Source organism: Phodopus roborovskii, unplaced genomic scaffold (genome assembly GCF_943737965.1).
Source record: "Phodopus roborovskii unplaced genomic scaffold, PHOROB, whole genome shotgun sequence".
Classification (NCBI taxonomy): domain Eukaryota; kingdom Metazoa; phylum Chordata; class Mammalia; order Rodentia; family Cricetidae; genus Phodopus; species Phodopus roborovskii.
In genome coordinates, this window is record NW_026126540.1 from 34,544,547 (window position 1) to 34,565,418 (window position 20,872).

General features: G+C 37.6%; 1 protein-coding gene across 1 annotated transcript in view; it reads left to right on the top strand.

The window, feature by feature from the left end:
* The window catches only part of Ptpn22 (protein tyrosine phosphatase non-receptor type 22), a 48,488-nt gene that overhangs the window by 19,712 nt on the left and 7,904 nt on the right, over nucleotides 1–20,872 (top strand). Inside the window, exons 10-16 of the mRNA XM_051199149.1 lie at nucleotides 882–959; nucleotides 3,363–3,449; nucleotides 6,601–6,677; nucleotides 6,809–7,614; nucleotides 10,099–10,182; nucleotides 18,460–18,537; nucleotides 19,068–19,183. Of these exons, the coding sequence (XP_051055106.1) occupies nucleotides 882–959; nucleotides 3,363–3,449; nucleotides 6,601–6,677; nucleotides 6,809–7,614; nucleotides 10,099–10,182; nucleotides 18,460–18,537; nucleotides 19,068–19,183 (1,326 nt within the window). The remainder of the gene's footprint in view (nucleotides 1–881; nucleotides 960–3,362; nucleotides 3,450–6,600; nucleotides 6,678–6,808; nucleotides 7,615–10,098; nucleotides 10,183–18,459; nucleotides 18,538–19,067; nucleotides 19,184–20,872) is intronic.

A 20,872-nucleotide genomic window follows, 5' to 3' on the forward strand; every position in this document is an offset into this window, starting at 1 on the left:
AATCAGTCTTTTCTAGGGACAACACCAGCCTCTAAGTCAGTGGTTGTCAACCTGTGGATCATATCCCTTTGGGGTCAAATGATGCTCGCACAGGGATTGTCTAAGATCAGAAAACACAGATATTTACATTACAGTTCATAATAGTAGCAAAATTATAATTATGAAGTAGCAATGAAAATAATTTTATGGTTGGGGGGTCACTACAACATGAGGAACACAAGTATTAAAAAGTCACAGTATTAGTGAGGTTGAGGCCACTGCTCTAAATCATGGTGAAGATGATAAGAAGCTATTGGCTTTCAAAATGCATTCTTGGGCTCAAGTTAGGGGCTCAGGGGTTAAAAGAACTTGCTGCTCTTGCAGAGGTTTGTTTCCCAGAAACCACATGGCTATTCACAATCATCAGTAACTCTAGGTCCAAGGGATCCAATGCCCTCTTCTACTCTTTGTGGGTACCAGGTACCCAAGTGGTGCACTTATATGTATACACTCATGCACGTAAAATAAAATCACACAGTACATTCTTGGGGCTAGGGGTATAGTTCCATTGGTAGACTGATTGGATAACAGTGCTTTACCATTGATCTGTCTAAGCTGTGTAAACATGGAATGTGGGTATGGGGCACAGACCTGTAATCCTAGCACTTGGAAGGTAGAAGACGCTGAAAGTCATCCTTGGCTAGACAGCAAGTTTGGCCAGCTTGGGCTAAATGAAACCCTGTCAGAAAGAAGGTAATAAAGAGAGAGAGGGAAGGAGAGAAAAAAGGCATTCTTGGTGTTATTCTACATTAGAAGAATAGGTGTCACAGGAACACAAGACTGAGAAAGTGATGATTTGCTAGGAAAAATAAAGTAAAATATTGTTTTCTTTGATTTGACAGATAGTTCCTGAGAACTTCAGTGTTTTTAGTTTGATCCAGGAAATGCGAACACAGAGGCCTTCGCTAGTTCAAACTCAGGTATGGACTGTGGTGACAGGTGACAGTTGTGTGTCTGCATCTTGCTGCATGTCTGTGTTTATGGTGACACATCCAAAAGCTGCTGAGTTACAGGGGTGAGACCACATGCATTTTCCTCTAACTCCAAATATCCCAATGTTTTTCCTGTAGCCCTTGTCCTAGATCAGATTATTTTCATTCTTCATATTTTACTACCTATAATATTATTTCTCACTTACAAAGGAAATTGAAAAAATTCAATGAATTTGACATATTAGAAAGAACTGGCTAATGTTATGGGTCATAAGTAACTTGAAATTTTGTAGTTATAAATCTATGAAGCCACAGAAAATTAGGGATTTGTCATTTTCTACTTTAAGAAATTATATAATTTCTATTTATGAAGCAATGGAAAATGAAATTAGAAAAGCATATCATATTGCATTGCTACTGTTTCCATTTCCCGACAGTTCCCTTGTCTTTAGACACACTTTAAAAACAGAATTTCAACTAGCCTGTGTTATATTCTACAACCTTTGAACCCATTAGATTACCTATACTTGTTCATTTCACCAGGGATATTCTTCCTTTTTATTCTAAGCCCAAATCTCTCATTACCTTGGTATTAATTTCATACATATTTATACACCAATAACTTCACTCAACTGTATACATTTTCACATCTTTAACATGGAACTTAGCATGTACCCACTAATTAATTCACTCATGTATTAAAGTTTTATTGATAGTTATTATGTATAAGACATTTTTGTTTATATTCTTTAGAATTATCTTTAAGGAGAAAGACCTTGAAGTGTTTCAAGTCCCCTACAAATGAATTTGCATAGAAGTTTAGAGAAAGCAATTTAAAATGGCAGTTTAGATATTTTAATATATGAGTTGTGATGAAGGGAAAAAATGAAGAGCTATTAATACAAAAATATCTGTTAGGCCCACACAGGTTTTCCATGAACAGGTTGTGGAAAAAATAATTTTTTCATGTGTTGTCTGTAGGTGTTTTCTATATTCAACCTATGAGGGGAAAGTTTATGTGAAATGGAAGTCTTGGCTTGCTTAGTGCTGTCAGGCTTGAAAGGAAGGCAATTCGTATAAATACACAGAGACACCAGGAAGCACACAGCCTTGTTATATGAATTGCTGTGTTAACTTAATAAGCATACCCCATTTCAGAAAAATGCTGTCTCTGTCTGGCCTAGTTTAGGAGTCTGGAGGGAACTGAGGAAGCTCTCACATTTCAGCATGGTTAATAACTAGCTAAACAAACCAAATGGTTGTAATTGATTCTTCTGGTGCTTCTGTTTCATTCCCATTCTCACTCAGTCTCCATCTCTGTCTTTGCTTCTGTCTCTCTCTCTCTCTCTGACAGGGTCTTACCTCATACCGCAGTCTGGCTTATAATTTAACACTGAGGGCCTTTGAAGTAGCAGCAATCCTTCTGCCTCAGCTTCCTGAGTGCTGAGATTATAGAAGTGAACCACAATTGATGGCTATGTTTTCTGTCTTAAAAAAAATTATAGCATTCCATAACTATGTTGGGTGATATAGATGCTATGTTGTTCTCCTGCTAAAAAATACCTCTTGAAAATACCCTTAATTTGTATGGGGTTGTGTAAAGTATCAGAGGAAGTCCTTCAGGAAGAAGAAAGGCTAAAATGAAGTATTAAAAAGCCATAACCCTTGTAATACATGGTAAGAGTAGAGGTATCACTTCTTTATATTGAATCCTTTTGTAACCACAAATTTCCAACTTTTATTCAGTGGCTTACTTTTCTTTGGTATTTTTACTAGGACAAAATTTCAGCAACTTGATCTAAATACAATAAGCTAAGTCAGAAGGTTCACTTTGTAAGCCATGTGGCAGGAATTACTTCTGAGTGGCCTTGGACAAACTGTCTGTAAACAGGTATAATAGCCTTCCTACTTCATAGAACAATCGTGAAGGTCAAATTAAAGACTATATATTGAAGCTATCAATTCATGTACCACCCATTACCTGATGTTGTTTCCCATAAATGAAAGTGATTTACTTAAAATACATCTAGGATAACATATACATAAAACATGCTAGCAAAAAAACCCAAAACAAAACACACAGACACACAACAAACAAAACAAAACAAAACAAAAAAAACCCCAATGAGATGAAAGGTAAAAACTAAAAAGTAGGGTTAGAATATGAAAGAAACATGGTATAAAATCCTTACATGTTAGCTAGTGTTATGTAAAATGAGTATTTCTTATAGCCTAAAAGTATATACAAATTACCAGTGATTCACATAACATAAAGCTCTGTTATTGAGTTTAGTAACCTGTGTTGATAGGTGTTCCTATTTTGAAATCAGTTTCCGTAATTCACCTGATGTCTTTGTTTCCTTCTTTTGCCTGGCTTGTGATACTCTCCAGGAACAATATGAACTGGTTTATAGTGCTGTGTTGGAACTATTTAAGAGGCATATGGATATTATTGGAGATGAACGCTCTGGAAGAGAGGTAATGTTGAAATTACATATTATTTTTCATATGTTTTTGGCCAAAGTATCTCAGATTATTTGTAGGGCTTATATAAAGTCACAACTGAATTGGAATGTCAAGATTTCATAAGGTTATGTAAAAACCTCCTGTGGAGGACAAATTTATTTGGGGGTAATTTAACTTAGAAAATTTTTATCTTGGTTAGCTTATTACATATAATTTTCAGCTAAATTTAGAAGCTGAATTTAATTAGGGCAAGCATGTGTTTTGATCCCAAGTTTTAGGCAATTATCAGCAAATTAAATTTACAAATTCATAGGTAAGTGCCTTTGCCGGTCACATCTGTCTTACTTTATAGCATACATCTCAAAAAAATTTTTTAATTGAGCCAAGTGTGGTGACACATGCCTTTAATCTCAGAGACAGAGGCAGGCAGATCTCTGTGAGTTTGGAAGCCAGTTGGCAAGTTCTAGGCTAGCCAGGGGTACACAGTGAGACTCCATTTCAAAGAACAAAAACAAAACAAAAAACCTGAATATATTTATAATGCACAATATGATGGGTTTTTTTTGTATTTCAGTGAAAAACTTTATACATATAGTTTACACATATGCACATACAAATGAGAAACAAATGAGAACTATATACATAAACCATCCAAAGAGTAGGTTCACTATTCCTTAGAACACATAGGTCAAAATCAAAAAAATTGAATAGATATTTAAAACATTTAAGCAGTAAATCTCATTCACTATTATCCAAGGCAGTTCGTTCATGAAACACAATATGATGTTTTAACGTTTGTACTCAAACTAAATAAGTTCAAGACCAGTCTGAATAATTTAGCAAAACTTAGCAAAAAATAAATAATTAATTAAAAAATCAAGCAAATTAACATATCATTACTTTATATACTTATAATTTAAGACTTACATCTATGCAGTTTTTAATACATAATACTTCATTATTAACTGTAGTCATTGCAGTTTATAGTAAACCTCTTGAATTAATTCTTTTTATATAGTTGAAATTTTGTATCTATTGATCAACATTGCCTAAAGCAATGTTGAAATCTCTTGAAGTCTCTGGTAGTTATCATTCTACTATATGTATCTATGAGTTTGAATTACTTTAGAGAATTATGCAGTATTTGTCATTCCAATTTCAGCTTATTTTCTTAGCATAATGTCCTCTAGGTTCATCCACATTGACAAATTAACACAATATCCTTACTATTTCTCTTTAAAGATTTACTTATTTATTTTTATGCCAAAAGAGGGCATCAGATCCCATTATCCCATATCATTGTTGGGAATTGAACTCACAACCTCTGGAAGAGCAGCTCGTGCTCTTGATCATCTTTTCAGACCCCTCCCCCTTAGAATTGAACTTAGAATTGAACAAAAGGCCTTATGAATACCAGGCAATTGCTTTAGCCCTGAGCTATATTGCCAGCTCTGGTTTTCAACAGGGCTTTGCTAAGTTGTTCAGAGTGGCCTTGATCTTCTAGACTCATCCTCCTAAGTAGCTTCAATTATAACCTTGTGTCACCATACCTGACACTCTGTGTGTGTGTGTATGTGTGTGTGTGTGTGTGTGTGTGTGTGTGTGTGATAGGTATGCATGTGTGTGTGTGCACTTAGCAGTGCAGATGCACGTAAAGGCCAGAGGTTAACATCAGGATGTCTTCCTCAGTGAAATTCTAGCTCTTTGTTTTGACTAGCCAGCAAGTCCTCAGATCTGCCTGTCTCCTGCAGATTATAGGTCTATCATACTTGGCTTTTATGTGATTGCTGGGGGTCTAAACACAGTTCCTCTCCCAGGCCATTATTTCTTTATTTTTAATGGGGGTAATAGTAATAGCACGTGAATATATGCCACATTCTATACCCATTCATCTATGGATGGATGCTTGGTTTGACTCCATAACTTGTCTATGAGTACACTACAATGTTTCATTTCCTCTAGAAGCCAGAAGTTGAACTGATAAATTATATAGTAGTTTTTTTAGGGACCTCCATACTGATTTTTCATATTACATATACTAGTTCACATTTTTTGTTTGTTTGTTTTTGAGGTGTCTGTTCTGGGAATGAGCATAAGTACTATACCAAATGTGCTGTCTATTAAGTCCCTACACTTTCACTTTTGATTGATACTTTGATTTTTTTTTTTTTTTTTTTTTTTTTTTTGAGACAGGGTTTCTCTGTAGCTTTGGAGCCTGTCCTGGAACTAACTCTTGTAGACCAGATTGGTTTTGAACTCACAGAGATCTGCCTCCAGAGTGCTAGGATTAAAGGCATGTGCCAACACTGCCCAGCTGACATTTATATTAATTTTTAAAGAATTTATTACAATATATTTTGATTACATTTAACCTTTTTTGTATCCCTAATTTTTCCCAGAACTACTACCCATCTCTCTATCCCTTCTTAACTTCATGTCCTCTTTTATTTATTTATCTATTGTGTATACAGTATTCTACCTACATATATGCCTGCATGCCAAAAGAGAGCACCAGATCTCATTATAGATGGTTGTGAGCCACCATGTTGTTGCTGGGAATTGAACTCATGACCTCTGGAAGAACAGCCAGTGCTCTTAACCCCTGAGCCATCTCTTCAGCATGGCATGTCCTCTTTTATAGAAAGTAACCCACCAACTCTAATTTGTACTGCTCATCTACATGGGTGTGGGGGCCAACCACTGGAGCAAGGCTTACCTACTAGGAGCTACACCCTGAATAAAGTTTGACTCTGCCTTCCCCCAAAGCCATTAACTGTCTATAGCAGCTAGGCTATATGGTTGGATAATATTGAGCCCATCCCCCACTTCCATGCTTGAATATTGACTGGCTTGATTTTTGGAGGTCTTGTGCAGAAAAGGCTGCTGGCTTGATTTCATGAACGCAGTGGTTCAAAACACACTGTTTCAGTCCAGTCCTCCCAGATCTTTCTGCCCCCTTTTCCATGGTGGTCCCTGTGCCTTGTGTGTGTGTGTGTGTGTGTGTGTGTGTGTGTGTGTGTGTGTGTGTGTGTATGTGTTGGGAGGCAGATTACTTCCTAGTCTTCAAATATTAAAATATTTTATTGACATTGCTTCATTAAAAAAAAAAAAAACAAGACAACCCAACCAATTAAGCAAACAATTCTTGACATTTCTCTTGAAGATTGAAGCAGAATTTTCAGTTCCTGAACAAAATCTTACTGAACAAGCTGACTCTTGTCCTCTGGATTTACCGAAAAAGTGAGTAAGTTTTGCATATCTAAAAGCTGACTAAGCTTGCCTAAGGAATGAAATCTCATGTTCTACTTCGCTGTGCTGCTGGGAAGAGAACTCGTTCCAGTATGGCATCATCGTTTTCTCCTTTGTTTCAGCGCCATGGAAGATGCAAAAACGACAAAGCAACAGAGCCAACAAAGGGTTGAAGCAGAAAGCGTAGACACTCCTTCCTTTGATGGAACTTCTGAAATAAGTGCCAAAGAGTTTGTTTTGCGCTCGGCTAAATCAAGCCCTTCTTTTGATTTTTTAGAGCTAAACTGTGGGTGTAATAACAAGGCTGTCGTTACCAGGGAAGGGCAAGCAAAGGCCTCTCCAATCGTGGGAGAGCCCCTTCAGAAACATCAAAGTTTGGATTTTGGTTCCATTTTGTATGGGTCCTGTCCTGGTGCTCCGCCTATAAACACAACAAGCGGGTGTCCCAATTCAAGGGCGCCAGTGATACGGACCAAATCAACTCCTTTTGAACTGATTCATCAGAGAAAAACAAACGCGGATGACGGTTCTTTGCTCTTGGAATCTCAACTGCATGAGCCTTATCTCGTGGAGCTGCAGGCACAAAAAGTGGTCCATGTTTCTTCAGAACTGAATTATTCACTGCCGCATGCCTCTGAGCACCAGACATGTGACATCCTTTGTGTACCTCAGCGCAGCCCCAACACTTTTCGAGTGCGTTCTTGCATGTCTTTAGTAGATCCGTATTTTCCATCATCACCTCCAAATAGTGCTGATTCTAAGATGTCTTTTGATCTTCCTGAGAATCAAGACAGAGCGACTTTTCCTTGTGCTCTGTTGCCAGCCTCTCCTACAACCTCCCTCTCTTATTGTAACTCACGTGATTCTTTAATGGCAAGCCCTGTGACAAGTTTTTCCCCACCATTAAACCAAGAGACAGCTATAGAAGGTAAGCTATGTTCTAAATTTTGTATAACGTTTTGGACTTTGCCTTGTTTCCACTAAATACATTATTTTCTTCTCACCCTAACCTTCTCTCCCTCTGCTTCTTTTTCTCTTCAAAGAAGTAAGTTCTAGGAGTGTTCTGATGGTGTACTAAATTGAAGACGACAGCAGTGAGGCAGTCATGTCTGGGGACTTACCTGAGCCAACAGGAAGGCTTCTAACATCCATCTTCATTCCAGACTTGTTTATCAACAAGCCCCCATTTTACCTTTAACATACAGAAACAGCTTCCTAAGTGCAGAGGGCAAAGTGGTCAACAGCACTGCACAGTCACCCAGAAATATTTGTTACACACTTACGTGCCGAACACAATGCTAAGCATTGAGTGCTTTTCCTGCAGGAGTGGGAAAGGTAGGACCTGATTTCCTGCACTTTTCTCATCTTAGTAGATGAGAATATTTGCTTAGTATTGTGCGACTTTTAAAAATCTTTTAACACAATTTTCACACTTATAATTCTAGATTTTTACATAGCAAGTGCACTGTTTTGTTTAACTGAGTAATCAGAAAGTAATAGAGAACTATTAGAGATGATTATATGATGTGAATTTTCTTTTCCCTCCTCTTCCTTTTAGTGAAGTGTATTGAACCTAGTGCCTCATGCATGTCAGGCAGGTGTTTATGCACAGACCCTAATAACTTGATGTAGAAGTTTATTCTGTGTAGGCATATTGCCAGATAAGCATAAAGAACATCTACTTAGAAAGTACGGAAAACTTTTGCCCTGTAACATTGATTGCTGTCTCCCTTTTCCTCTTTTTGAAGTTGTGGGGGGCTTGAATCTAGCTGGTCAGGAGAGAGCTCTGTCATGGAGGGATAGCGCCAGCCTGTGTTTCTTTGGTTACTCTTTTCTTGGTTTAGATAGGGTCTTCTTACTGAAACCAGCCTAGAGTTCATGGAGGCCAGGCTGATCCAGAACTTACAGCAGTCTTGCCCCCAGACTTTCAAGTGTGAGGATTAGTTTCTCTCTCCTTCTGTCTGGGTGTATGGCATGTTTGTGTGTATGTGTATAAGTGCACACCTGTGTGGGCCCACCTGTGGAGGTCAAATGAAGATCTCAGGTGAATTGCTGTATCACTCTTGACTTTATGGCCTTAAAATGTGTCTCACTGAACTCGGAGCTTGCCTTTCACTGCCGTATCCCAGGCTGGGGGCTAGCAAGCCTTTGTCTCTGCTCCTGCTCCCCCAGTGCTGAGCTTACAGGCACAAATGGCCACTCAGGCTTTTTATGGGGGTGTTGGGGATCTGAACCCCATGCTCATCCTTACATTGGGAAGTCTTACCCACTGAACCAGCTCCCCAGCCCCGAGTTTTGTTTGCTTGTTTTTTTTTTTTTTTTTTTTCCTGTTTTGGATTTTTCAGACAGTGTCTTATGTAGCCCAGGCTGGCCTCAAATTCTCTACATAAATAAGAATGACTTTGAACTCTTGATAAATATGTGCTCTGAAAACCTAGCAAATTTGGTAGATGAATAAATCATTTGTTGTAAAAATATATTTATTTGGGTCTGAGAAGGTTCTTCTTTTGACCCAATTCTTTTACAGTTTGATTAGATTTAAAATGTAAGGAATTTTATTTTCGTGTGTGTGTGTGTGTGTGTGTGTGTGTGTGTGTGTGTGTGTGTGTGTGTTTGTAAGTCAGATAACCCCTTGCAGGAATCGAAGGAGTGAGTGTTCTCTTTCTATCATGTGGGTTCTGGGGATTGAACTCAGGTTGTCAGGCTTAGTAGCAAGTGCCTTCACTCGCTGAGGCATTCCACCATCTGATCTTTTCTTTTTATAAATAACTGTCATGCTTTAAACTCCTCAGAGCATCAAACACAACAACAAAAAAAAGTTATTTTCATATTGTAGTAAAATGGACATGTCTGCCATCTGGTGGCAGTTTCTTATATTAGCATGTCAAATGTTCTACACAAATTCTGATTATTATTTTTTTTTAAATATTTTTATTAAACAAAAAACCCTATAGGCTTTTGAGCCTGCCCTAGACCTGGCCCACTCCCATTCCCAGAATTTTCTCTTTCTTTTTTGACGGACTATTTTTCTTTCTATAATAAACATACATATTTTGAATTTTGTACAAAATAGAGAAAGGATCTTTTTACTTCTGCATAAATGGATGTTTAGCTGATAAAAGTGTCCTATTGTGAAGTCTATAGAAAAAAAGGAAAGAGTTATGTAGAAAATAATCCAAACCATCCTAACAGTGATTCCATCAAAATATTTTGGGACATTTAAGCCTTTAAACCCAGTAAAGAATTTCAAAGAACAAGTAAAGTTTTTACATAAAGAAAAAATTTATTCTTTTCCCCAGAGTAAGCAAATACAAATCTGTTAAATTTGTGTTTAGGATTAGATTGGAATGTAAGGCTCTCCTTTGTTCTCATAAAAAAAAAAAATGTGATTACATTTCTGTTATTTGGACAGCAACTTCTCTGAAGATAGATGATGAAATTCCCCCTCCACTCCCCGAACGGACACCGGAGTCTTTTATTGTGGCTGAGGAAGCTGGTAGGTACAATTCAGTGAGTATGAACTGTATGTCCCTTCTCAGGTCCCTTCAGTGTTCTGTGTGCTGTTGTCGAGCGTCCATTTGTCTCTTTGAAAAATACCCTCATTCAGCCAGGCCATGGTGGCGCATGCCTCTAATTAACTTGGGAGACAGAGGCAGGTGGATCTCTGTGAATTCAAGACCATCCTGGTCTGCAAAGTGAGTTCCAGGACAGCCAGAGTGGTTACACAGAGAAATCCTGTCTCAAAAAGCAAACCACCACATTCCTAAGAACTGGGTGTATTCACTTTCTTGCAGGAGAATTCTTACCAATGTTACTGAACCCTTACTGAAGCATCACTGGAACAGAGTGGAACCGCCTAGTCAAAGATCCACAATTCTGTGGAACTTTAGTTTCTTTTTTTTCTGACTCAACTCATTTGTATTCAACAGACTATAGTTTTATTCTACACATTTTGGGTTTTTTAGACATTTATTTTTATTTTGGGTATATGAATGTTTTGCCCATATGTATGTATGTGTACCACATGTGTGCCTTGTGCCTGCAGAAGTCAGAAAAGGGCATGGGATCCCCTGGGACTGGAATTAGGGATGGTTGTGAGCCACTATGTGCATGATAGGAACTGAACCCAGGTCTCCCAAAAGAGCAACAAGCACTCTTAACTGATCTCCCCAGACTCTATTTTCTTCATTTTAACAACTGTTATGCAATAGTTATTAAGTAAATTCTAAATGTAAGACAATATGCTGGAGGATATGAGGGATAAGAAAGGTATGCAAGATGTGTTTCTCACTTTTTTTTTTTTTTTTGAGACAGGGTTTCTCTGTGTAGCTTTGGAGCTTGTCCTAGAACTAGCTCTGTTCACCAGGCTGGCCTTGAACTCACAGAGATCCGCCTTCCTCTGCCTCCCGAGTGCTGGGACTAAAGGCATGAGCCACCAACACCCAGCAACATTTTCACTCTTAAGAAGCTTATACTTGAAGTACAGGATGTGTATATGTGTCTTTTTGCTTATTATATAAGATCATACATCAATAATATATGAAAGACATAGGGATTCAAAGGACAGGACAGCCTTTCAGGTTGAAATTAATCAGAAGGCCCAGTGAGAGAGAAAGCATCTGAACTGATTCCTAAAAGGCAGCTAAGGAGAAAATGAATGCTTCATAAATAGACAGAATATTCATTGTAGTCACTCCATGGCTGGATCATGTTAGCAGTGAAACCACAGACATCAACTTATAATGACATGCACATATTATTTAAGGTGAAACACTTGGAATAATGTTTCCTGATTCCAGAAGAAAAATCTGTATTTCTGACAATCTGTTATATATTTCTATATATTCTTTGAACTATTTTTTTAGATTTATTCATTTATTATATACACAATGTCCTGCCTGCATGTATATCTGCACTCCAGAAGAGGGCACCAGATCTCACTATAAATGGTCATGAGTCACCATGTGTTTGCTGAGAATTGAACTCAGGACCTCTGGAAGAGCAGTCAATACTTTTAACCTCCGAGCCATCTCTCTAGGCCTGAACCAACTATTTAAGTATATATTGATTTCAGAGATAATAAAATTAATTAAGCATTTAGAAGTTCCTACAGGTTAATTGGTCTTTGTTATATAAAATTAAATAAAAAAAAAGAAAAAAAAAAAAAAAAAAGAAGTTCCTACAGGGCTGTGAATATAGTGTTAGAGCATTTGTCTAGCACTGCAAGACTATAGGTTTAATCCCCAGAACTGAATTAAAAAATAGCTCCTACAATTGTACTACTGATAGTAATTGTAACAATTGTAATTTCTTAACTCACAGAGCAAGGAACGATCATCCCTTTTCAAGGGCAATGTTCTAAATTATGAAAGAATAATTCAGGAGGAAATTGATTTAGAACTAATTTCCATATGATATAAAATTATAAAAATCACTTGTAAGAGTTAGGGGTGCCTTTTTATAATTCAGCACACTCATGAATTAAATGCTGTTACCACTATAGTTATATGAACTATAATTTTTTAAATGGCATTTATTGCTTCAAACTTGTGTGTGCACATATTATTCTTTCACTTTTTTCCTTCTCACCCATTTAGAGTGTAAAACTCCAAAGTCCCAAATCTTTTGACTTGAGGTGATGTTTAGTCCTAAGAACTTGTTTTGTAAAACAGCTCATTAAGTTAGAGTAACTCACCTCAGGAAGATTCATAGTTCTTGCAAATAGCTTCTGCTGTTTTGATGCAGTTTTGGGTTTCCCAGACTGACAGTTTTGTTTTGTCTTGGGTAGAGTCCTTTGTCATGGACAGGATCCTTAAAACAAACAAATAAAAAAATTATTTCTGATAGACTATTTGAGAATTGAAATAGTCAAAACAATCTTGTGTAAAAAGAGAAGGTAGAAAAAATACTATACTACCTGACTTCAAAATACACAGTCAGGGAACTCAGAATGGCAAGGTGCTTGACGTCAAAAGAGACACACAAGTCAGAAGAACAAAATAAACATCCTAGAAGTAAACTGACATGTGCTTCTGCCAACTGACTTGACAAAGATGTTATGAGCCTGCACAGGAAAGAGGATAAACGATTCTGTAAAAATTGGGTGTTCACATATATAGTAAGGGTGGACTCCTACCTCTCATAGGTTACCAAAAAGAACCCAATATCTACTAAATACTTAAATATAAGACCAAAAACTATGAAATGACGAGCAGAAACTTTAGGACTTTGGAATGGGCAAGGACTTTTTTGAAGAGGACATTTTAAAAAAAGAAAAAAAAAAAAAAAAAGAATAGACAAAGGGGTTTATACCAAATAAAAAATATTTTAAGGCCTAATGCAGCAAAGGCAATGATCTTTGTCTTTAACTTAGGAAATCTTTGTTCATTATGAATCTAACAAGTATAGCAGTGCTCAACAGACAGACAGACAAGGGGGGGGGGGCTGACAGACAGACTCTCTGGTTCTGGTTCACTGGGCCTGGCCTGGGCTTGAAGCCCTGCCCTATTGACCCACTACCTCCAACAGCCACACCTCCTACATTTAGGCCATACTTCTTACTCCATCCTAAACAGTTAATCAGTTGGGAACTAAGCACACAAATATGTGAGCCTACTCACTCAAACACAGGCAAAACACTCATATACATAAAATAATTCTTTAGATTATTGGTTTTCTCATTTATAAAATGTAGTTGGTGTGTGTGTGCATGTGAATTACTTATTTCTTGGGTCCATTTGATTGGAAAACCCTTACCCAACCCTTACTTCTGAGGTAATGTTTGTCTTTGAAGCTGAGGTGTGTTTCTTGCATGCAGCAGGATGGATTCTGTCTTCCTATCCATTGTGTTAGCCTGTGTCTTTTTATAGGTGAGTTAAGACCATTAATATTGAGGGATATTAATGACCATTGATTGTTAATTCTTGTTTGTTTTGGATTTGGTGGTGGTGGTGGTATTGTGTGTGGATTTCCCCCCATTTTTGTTTTGGCTGTTGGTAAAGTGGGATTATCTATTGCCTATGTTTTTGTGGGTGTAGTTAACTTCCTTGGGTTGGAGTTTTCCTTACAGAATTTTGTGTAGGACTGGATTAGTTGATATGTATTGTTTAAACCTGGTTTTATCATGGAATATTTTGGTTTTTCCCTCTGTAGTGATTGAAAGCTTTGCTGGGTATAGTAGTCTGGGCTGACATCTATGGTGTCTTGCTGTTGGTAGAAGTTTCCATGGAGAAGTCAGGTGTAATTCTGATAGATTTGCCTTTATATGTTACTTGGCCTTTTTCTTTTGCTGCTCTTAATATTCTTTATTTATTCTGTATGTTTGGTGTTTTGATTGTTATGTGGTAAGGGGCTGTTTTTTGTGGTCTACTTTATTTGGTATTCTGTAAGCTTCTTGTACTTTCATTGGCATGTCTTTCTTTAGGTTGGGAAAGTTTTCTTTTATGATTTTGTTGAATATATTTTCTGCACCTTTTAGGTGGACTTCTTCACCTTCTTCTGTATCTATTATTCTTAGGTTTGGCCTTTTCATGGTGTCCCATATTTCTTGGATATTTTGTGTTAGGGGTATGTTGAACTTAAGATTTTCTTTGGTCAATGAGTCTGTTTCTCAGTGTATTTTCAATGCCTGAGATCCTGTCTTCCATCTCCTGTATTTGATTGGTTATGCTTACATCTGATCATTTACCCAGTTTTCTATACCCAGCATTCCCTCAGACTGTGGGTTTTTTGTTTGTTTTATTTTTTATTTTTATTTTTTTATTGTCTCTATTTCAGCTTTCAAATCTTGCACTGTTTGAATTGTCTGTTGCAATTTTTAGTTTGTCTTTTCCTACATTCCTTGAATTTTTTTGTTTGTTTTTTTCTTCCATTTCCTTTAGGGATTTTCTCATTACCTCTTTGAGGGTCCCTATCATCATAAAGTTGGTTTTGCATCATTCTTTTCTGCTTCATCTGTGTTGGGATGTTCAGGTCTTGCTGGTGTGGAGTCCCAAGACTCTGATGGTGTCATATTGATCTTTCTGTAGTTGACTGTGTTCTTATACTGTTGTCTATCCATCCCTTCTTCCAGTGGGGGTCAGGTGGGGTCTCTCCCTCTCCTGGGGGGTTATGGGACCAGGGTTCTCTTCTGATGGGTGCAAGCAGGTCCAATACTCTGATGGCTCTCCTCTTCCAGTGGGTGGTGGCAGGACTCCTCCCGTGGTTGGAGGTGAGCACAGGATGCTGGCAGACTCTGAATGGGCCAGTCCACCAGGATGGTCTCCCTCTACAGGCAGTCCCTAGTCCTCAGAAGGGACTTCCTGAGTAGGGCACAGGAAGGCGGGCTCCTTCTGTGGGTGACTTTTTTTTTTTTCCCGCTTTGTTTTGGTTCTTTTTGAGACAAGTTTAGCCATGCAGTAAAGCTCAGGCTGGCTTTAAACTTTTTGTCCTCCTACCTTAGCCTCCTAAATGCTGGAATTACAAGTGTGCACCACTATGTCTGGCTAAAAAGCACTACTTAATGCTTTTATTGAAGCTGGGTAGATAAAATTAATACATATATGGAATCATTGATTGGTTATCTATATGGCACTAATTATAATCAGCAGGATTCTGGAAAAAGAGGATTATATTACTGGAGAGATTAGGGAAGCCTTTATTCAGCAGAAGAGAGATCTTAGAAAATTTAGGGGAGAAAGGAAGGAATTACAGAAGTAATGACAAGCCTAAGAAGACTAAAAGGAACATGATGTGTGCAAAGAAATCATGAGTAGGTTATTTGATTATTTTATAGTGCTGAGATCAAATTAAGGGCCTTATCCTCATACACCGAGCTACTCCCCCTTCTGTTGACTAGGTTATTGTCATTGCAATAGAGGTTCAACTTTGTACAATACAGAAATTAAATTTAGGTAAATAGAATGTACCAAGGTTTTGAAGCTAGAGAGAGGGAATATCCAGAATGTAAAAATCCATAAAGACAGTGAGCTGGTGGGTCTTGGCTACCATCTGACTCACTAAGCACCTTTGGACCAAGCCTCTCACAGAACACCCCAGGGCCAGGTCTCCTACTCTGACTAGACTAGAGAACTCCAAGAAAACCAAGGCTGCAGAGATTCTCCCCTCTTACACATGGCATAGAACCTACTAGAGCCAGAGGGTGGTGAGAACTTCATCTTTCAAATCAGCATAGCTGTGCCAACAATTTACTCTCTAATTGGCTCAAGCTTTTGCTGTCCTGACTTACCACCATGATGGAATGAACTCTGAAATCATGAGCCAAAACACTCCCTTTCTCTGGTAAAAAGCAAGCAATCAATCAAATTAGTGATTGGCAGGGTTAGGCAAAAGGGAAGTAGGGAGATTTTAATGGGTGTAGAGTTTCCTTTCATGGTGATGAAAACTCTTCTGGAATTAGACAATGGTTATGACTGTGCAATATCATAAGTGCACTGTTACTGATGGCAGGTCTTACATGTATTTTATTAGACACCCTAAGATAGGCAAAGGAACACAGATTTAATGTAGAAAATAATAGCATTGTAGATTCTTCCTCTAGGGACTCTTAAGCTGAAATGGTATTTCAGGAAAACATTCACCAAGATATTGCTAGCAATTGTACTCTTCAGAATATTCCCCAACATCAAACTAAAAGATAATATACTGTCTTGAAGTATTTATCAAATAACTATTTATTAGGTATTGGAAATAAGTACTATACAGTATATAAGAAATAAATAACAATACTTGCTTCATAGGTGAATTTTTCAGCCTAAAAATCCTATGACCAGAGATGGTGAGATGGCTCAGAAGATAAAAGTGCTTGCCTTGCAAGCTTGATGGCCTGAGTTCAATCCCTGTAACCCACATAAACATATGGATATATCTGTGGAGATGGCCATGGTAAGGCCTCTTGCCAGCAAACTTGACAGCTTGAGTTGGATGCACAGGCAAGAGAACTGACTTCCACAAATTATCCTCTGATCTTTACACACACACTATAGTATGTGTGCCCCCCTAGATAAATGTTAACATTTAAAAATACAGATGGGACAATACCACATTTATAATCCCAGCACACCTGTAATGAGATGAAAGAATTACCTGGAAGCTTGAAGACAGGTAATCCTGGAGTGTCAAGCTCAGTAGAGATAGATTTTGTCTCTACCAGGTGGGAAAACAAGTTCAGAAAAACTGTCTTCTGCTACATGTGCACTATGGCACTCATGCCCATGCCTACACACAAACATACACACACAGACACACATAAACACACACACACACACACACACACACATACACAGAGTCTAATGACAGGTAAAACTAATGCTTACTTTAATTTTCAAAATGTACTAATATACTGTGTAATAGTACTTAGCACTACATGGTAAGAACTTATGTCACTAGAATCACTACAACATTTTGTATTTTAGGTGTTTACATTTTGGGAAAATTGGGCATTATTTAAAATTATGAAAAATTTCAAACATGTACCTTGTTTCTAGCATGTAGCATCATTATACTTGTCCTAGTAGTATCTGATTTTCAGAGTACATTATTTTTCTTCAGCAGTCTCAGAAATACCTTTTCAGCCTGATGTGTCAATGGTGGCACACACCTTTTACCCCAGCACTAGCAAGACAGAGGCAGGAGGAACTCTGTGAGTTACAGGACAGCCTGGTCTACATAGTGTACTCCAGGCCAACTAGGACCACATAGTAAAACCCTGTCTCAAAAAAAAAAGTTGCTATTTTTTTTTAATAGGCAGCATAGTTGGCATACTTGAATCTGGAGTAAAAAAAATCTACATATTGCATTTTTGTTTCTTTTAATATCTTACATTTCTTTCCCCCCCCCCCTTTTTTTTTTTTTGCAATTTCTAACACTGTTCGTTTGCTGAAGAGAATGGGTTGCTGGTCATAAAGGACAATTCTAAATTTAATGAATTGTATTCTCATGACTAATTTAGCATGTTCCTTTATCCTCTATTTTATTTTCAGTAAAATAAATTAGATAGAGAACCTTGGTAAAATTCATTTCCAATTTCTTTGGAAAAATATATCCCTAAGTGGGCTCTTAAGCTTTTGATGAACCATGGGCTCCTTGGTCAACAAAGAGGAAGGACTACACTCTTGTTCAAATAATTCCTTTTCCATTGTGTGACAGTTCATCTCATTGTTGTTATATCCATACTGGGAGAAAGACCCTGGAAGGTCTAAATCTTTGTGCCAGCTGGACATAGCTGTACACACCTGTAACCCTATGTTCAGACTCTTACTGGTGTTGTGACTGTTAGTTTCGACAGAATCTGCAATCCTCTAGGAGGCAAACCTCTAGGCACACCTGTGAGGGGTTATTTTGATTCAGCTAGCCTTTAGACATGACCATGAGGGACTATCTTGATTAGGTTGAGTTGAGAAGACCCAACCCAGTAGCATCATTCCCTGGGATAGGGTCCTGGCCTGAATAAAAAGAACTCCAGCTGAGTAGAACTGCATTCATCACTCCCTACTTTCTGACCATATGTACAATGTGACCAGCTGAGCTTGAGCCCTGCCACCAGGACTACTCCTTATGATTTTATATACATATGACCTATGAGCCAACATACACTCATTTCCTTAAATTGTTCTTGTCAAGGTGTGTTGTCACAGCAATGGAAAAAGTAACTAAGACAGTGGTTGCAGGCTAAACTGCACTAACAGCAAAAATTACACAGACACAAATGTGTTCTGACCTGATTTTTAATTGTTGAATTTCTTTGCTTTGCTATATACTTTTTTTTTTAAAACAGATCTACATCAGGATGGTTCTCCTCCACCTCCGCTCCCAGAAAGAACTCTGGAGTCCTTCTTTCTTGCTGATGAAGACTGTAAGTTGGCAATACTTACCAAAAAAAAGTTGTAAAATGAAATGTTAAAAGGTTTAAAACATAAGCTTGGTAGTGACTGCTTGTAATCTCAGCACTTGAGAAGTGAAGACAAGAGAATCAGAAGTTCAAGGTCATCTCTAGCCACATTGTTTATAGACAGCCTAAGCTGTCAGAGAACCTATATCATAAAAATGTAGACAAGGCTGGGCATGGTGATATGCTAGGAGGCAGAGGTAGATCTTTGTGAGTGCCAGGCCAGCTGGGACTACACAGTGAGACTCTGTCTTAAAAAAACAAAAACAAAAAAACCCAAAACCAACAAAGTTAAATATAGTAAGTTCTACATGGAAAGGTACAAAGAATGATTAAATAAAAGAATAAAATTTAAAGCCTACAATATATAATAAAATTGACACCTAAGAAGGCAAAACACATAGGCCAAGCCTGAATATACACCTATGTTTAAATCATAGGCTTAAGAAACTATACAACAGAACATTTTTATTTCTTACTTTTTCTTTTTTATTAAGGTTTACAGGCCAAACCCATAGAAACCTATTCTACTAGCTATCCTGAAACCACAGAGAATTCAACATCTTCTAAACAAACATTGAAGACCCCTGGAAAAAGTTTCACAAGGAGCAAAGTAAGACTAGAGATACTGAAAATATATCATGTTTTCCCTTACTACAGGTTTCTCTTCACAGCATTAAGATTGAAAATTACATTAAGCATCTTTATTAAACCGAGTTTTGATCTCACAGAGTCAAAATTAATAAAAAGCAAACCTATGCAATGAATGAGAGTAATTACAGTGACATGTTAGTATATTAAAATAAATGTATTGTCTACAGAGAAAGTTCAGGAATAGGTCCACACATACTGGGATTTAGTACATTATGGTGTGTTTCAAATTAAGAGATAAGAATGAATAGTTTCGTAGCTGTTACTGGGTTGAGAATGTAGCTCAGTTAGTAGACTACTTGCCTAAAGCATGCCTGAAGCCTGAAGGCTGACCCTGGGTGCTACATATCTATAATACCCAAATCCCAATATTTGGGAGGTAGAAGCAGAAGGATCAGAAGTTCAAGGCTGGGGTACATGATACATAAGACCATGTCTCAAAAATGTTATTGGTCTAAATAAGTAATAATTTAGAAAAATTTAGGATCTACAATTCATATCGACTTCAGGATAAAGTCTAGGTAGCTAGAAGACTTAAAAATTAAAATGTATACATATACATAAAACTACTAAACAGGACCAGGAAAGATGCTCAGAGATTAAGAGCACCAACTGCTAGAGGACCTGAGTTCAATTCTCAGCACCAGCATGGGGAAAATCCTGTCTTTAACTCCAGTTCCAGAAAATCTGATGCCCTTTTCTGGTCTCCTTGGGCACCAGACATGTATATGGTGCATAGACATATGTGCAGGAAAAATATCTATACACATAAAATAAATCTAAAAAAATTTAAATCTAAAAATGAAAACAACCTCCCAAAGGACTCAACAATAACTGTTTTAAAAATCCTAAGTTACAAAAGTACTTTTTGGTAAGACAATTTTATATCTCTAGACTATGAATGGCCTTTCTAACTATAACAATCCAAGGCAGTAAGGAAAAAGATAGACATTCCACTAAATGAAACTGTTAGGAGTAGGTTTTTTCTGCTGGCCTGGACCCACCACAGTGCCAGCCCCAATTAACACACAGAGACTCTGTATTAGATGTAACGCTGTTGGCCAGGTACTAGTTTCTTATCGGCTAGCTCTGTCTTAATTATTAACCCATTTCTATTAATCTAAGTATTTCCACGTGGTCTCATCTTACCAGAGAGTGGGCCCGGACCTCTGCTCTCTCCAGTCTCTACATGCTGACCCCTCCTTACTCCTTCCTCTCTCCTCCTTGTCTCCTAGTCCCACCTATCTTGCTTTCCTATTGGCCAACAGTGCTTTATTAATAAACGAATAAGAGAAACATATTTGCAGAATGACATCTCCCATCATGAAACAGAAAATTTCTGCATAGTGATAGAAAGTCACTTAAAAAATCAAAGATAAAGACCAAATTGGAGAGAAAAAAATGCCTGCAACTGGTACCATAGTCAGAGGGTATTTGTCTAATATGCGATGAATTGCTAGAAATCCGTAAGTATACAGTAAAAATAGGCAAAAAGTACATGATTGAAAAACAAAGCAACCCTGAGAGGCTGTTGTCAGTTCTGGGATACTCTCAGTCAGGGGAGAGGGCCTGTCATCTTTACCCTGGCATTCTGACAGCATTGTTTCTAGATATGTACATGATACATATGGTAAAATAGCAAGATAGAATC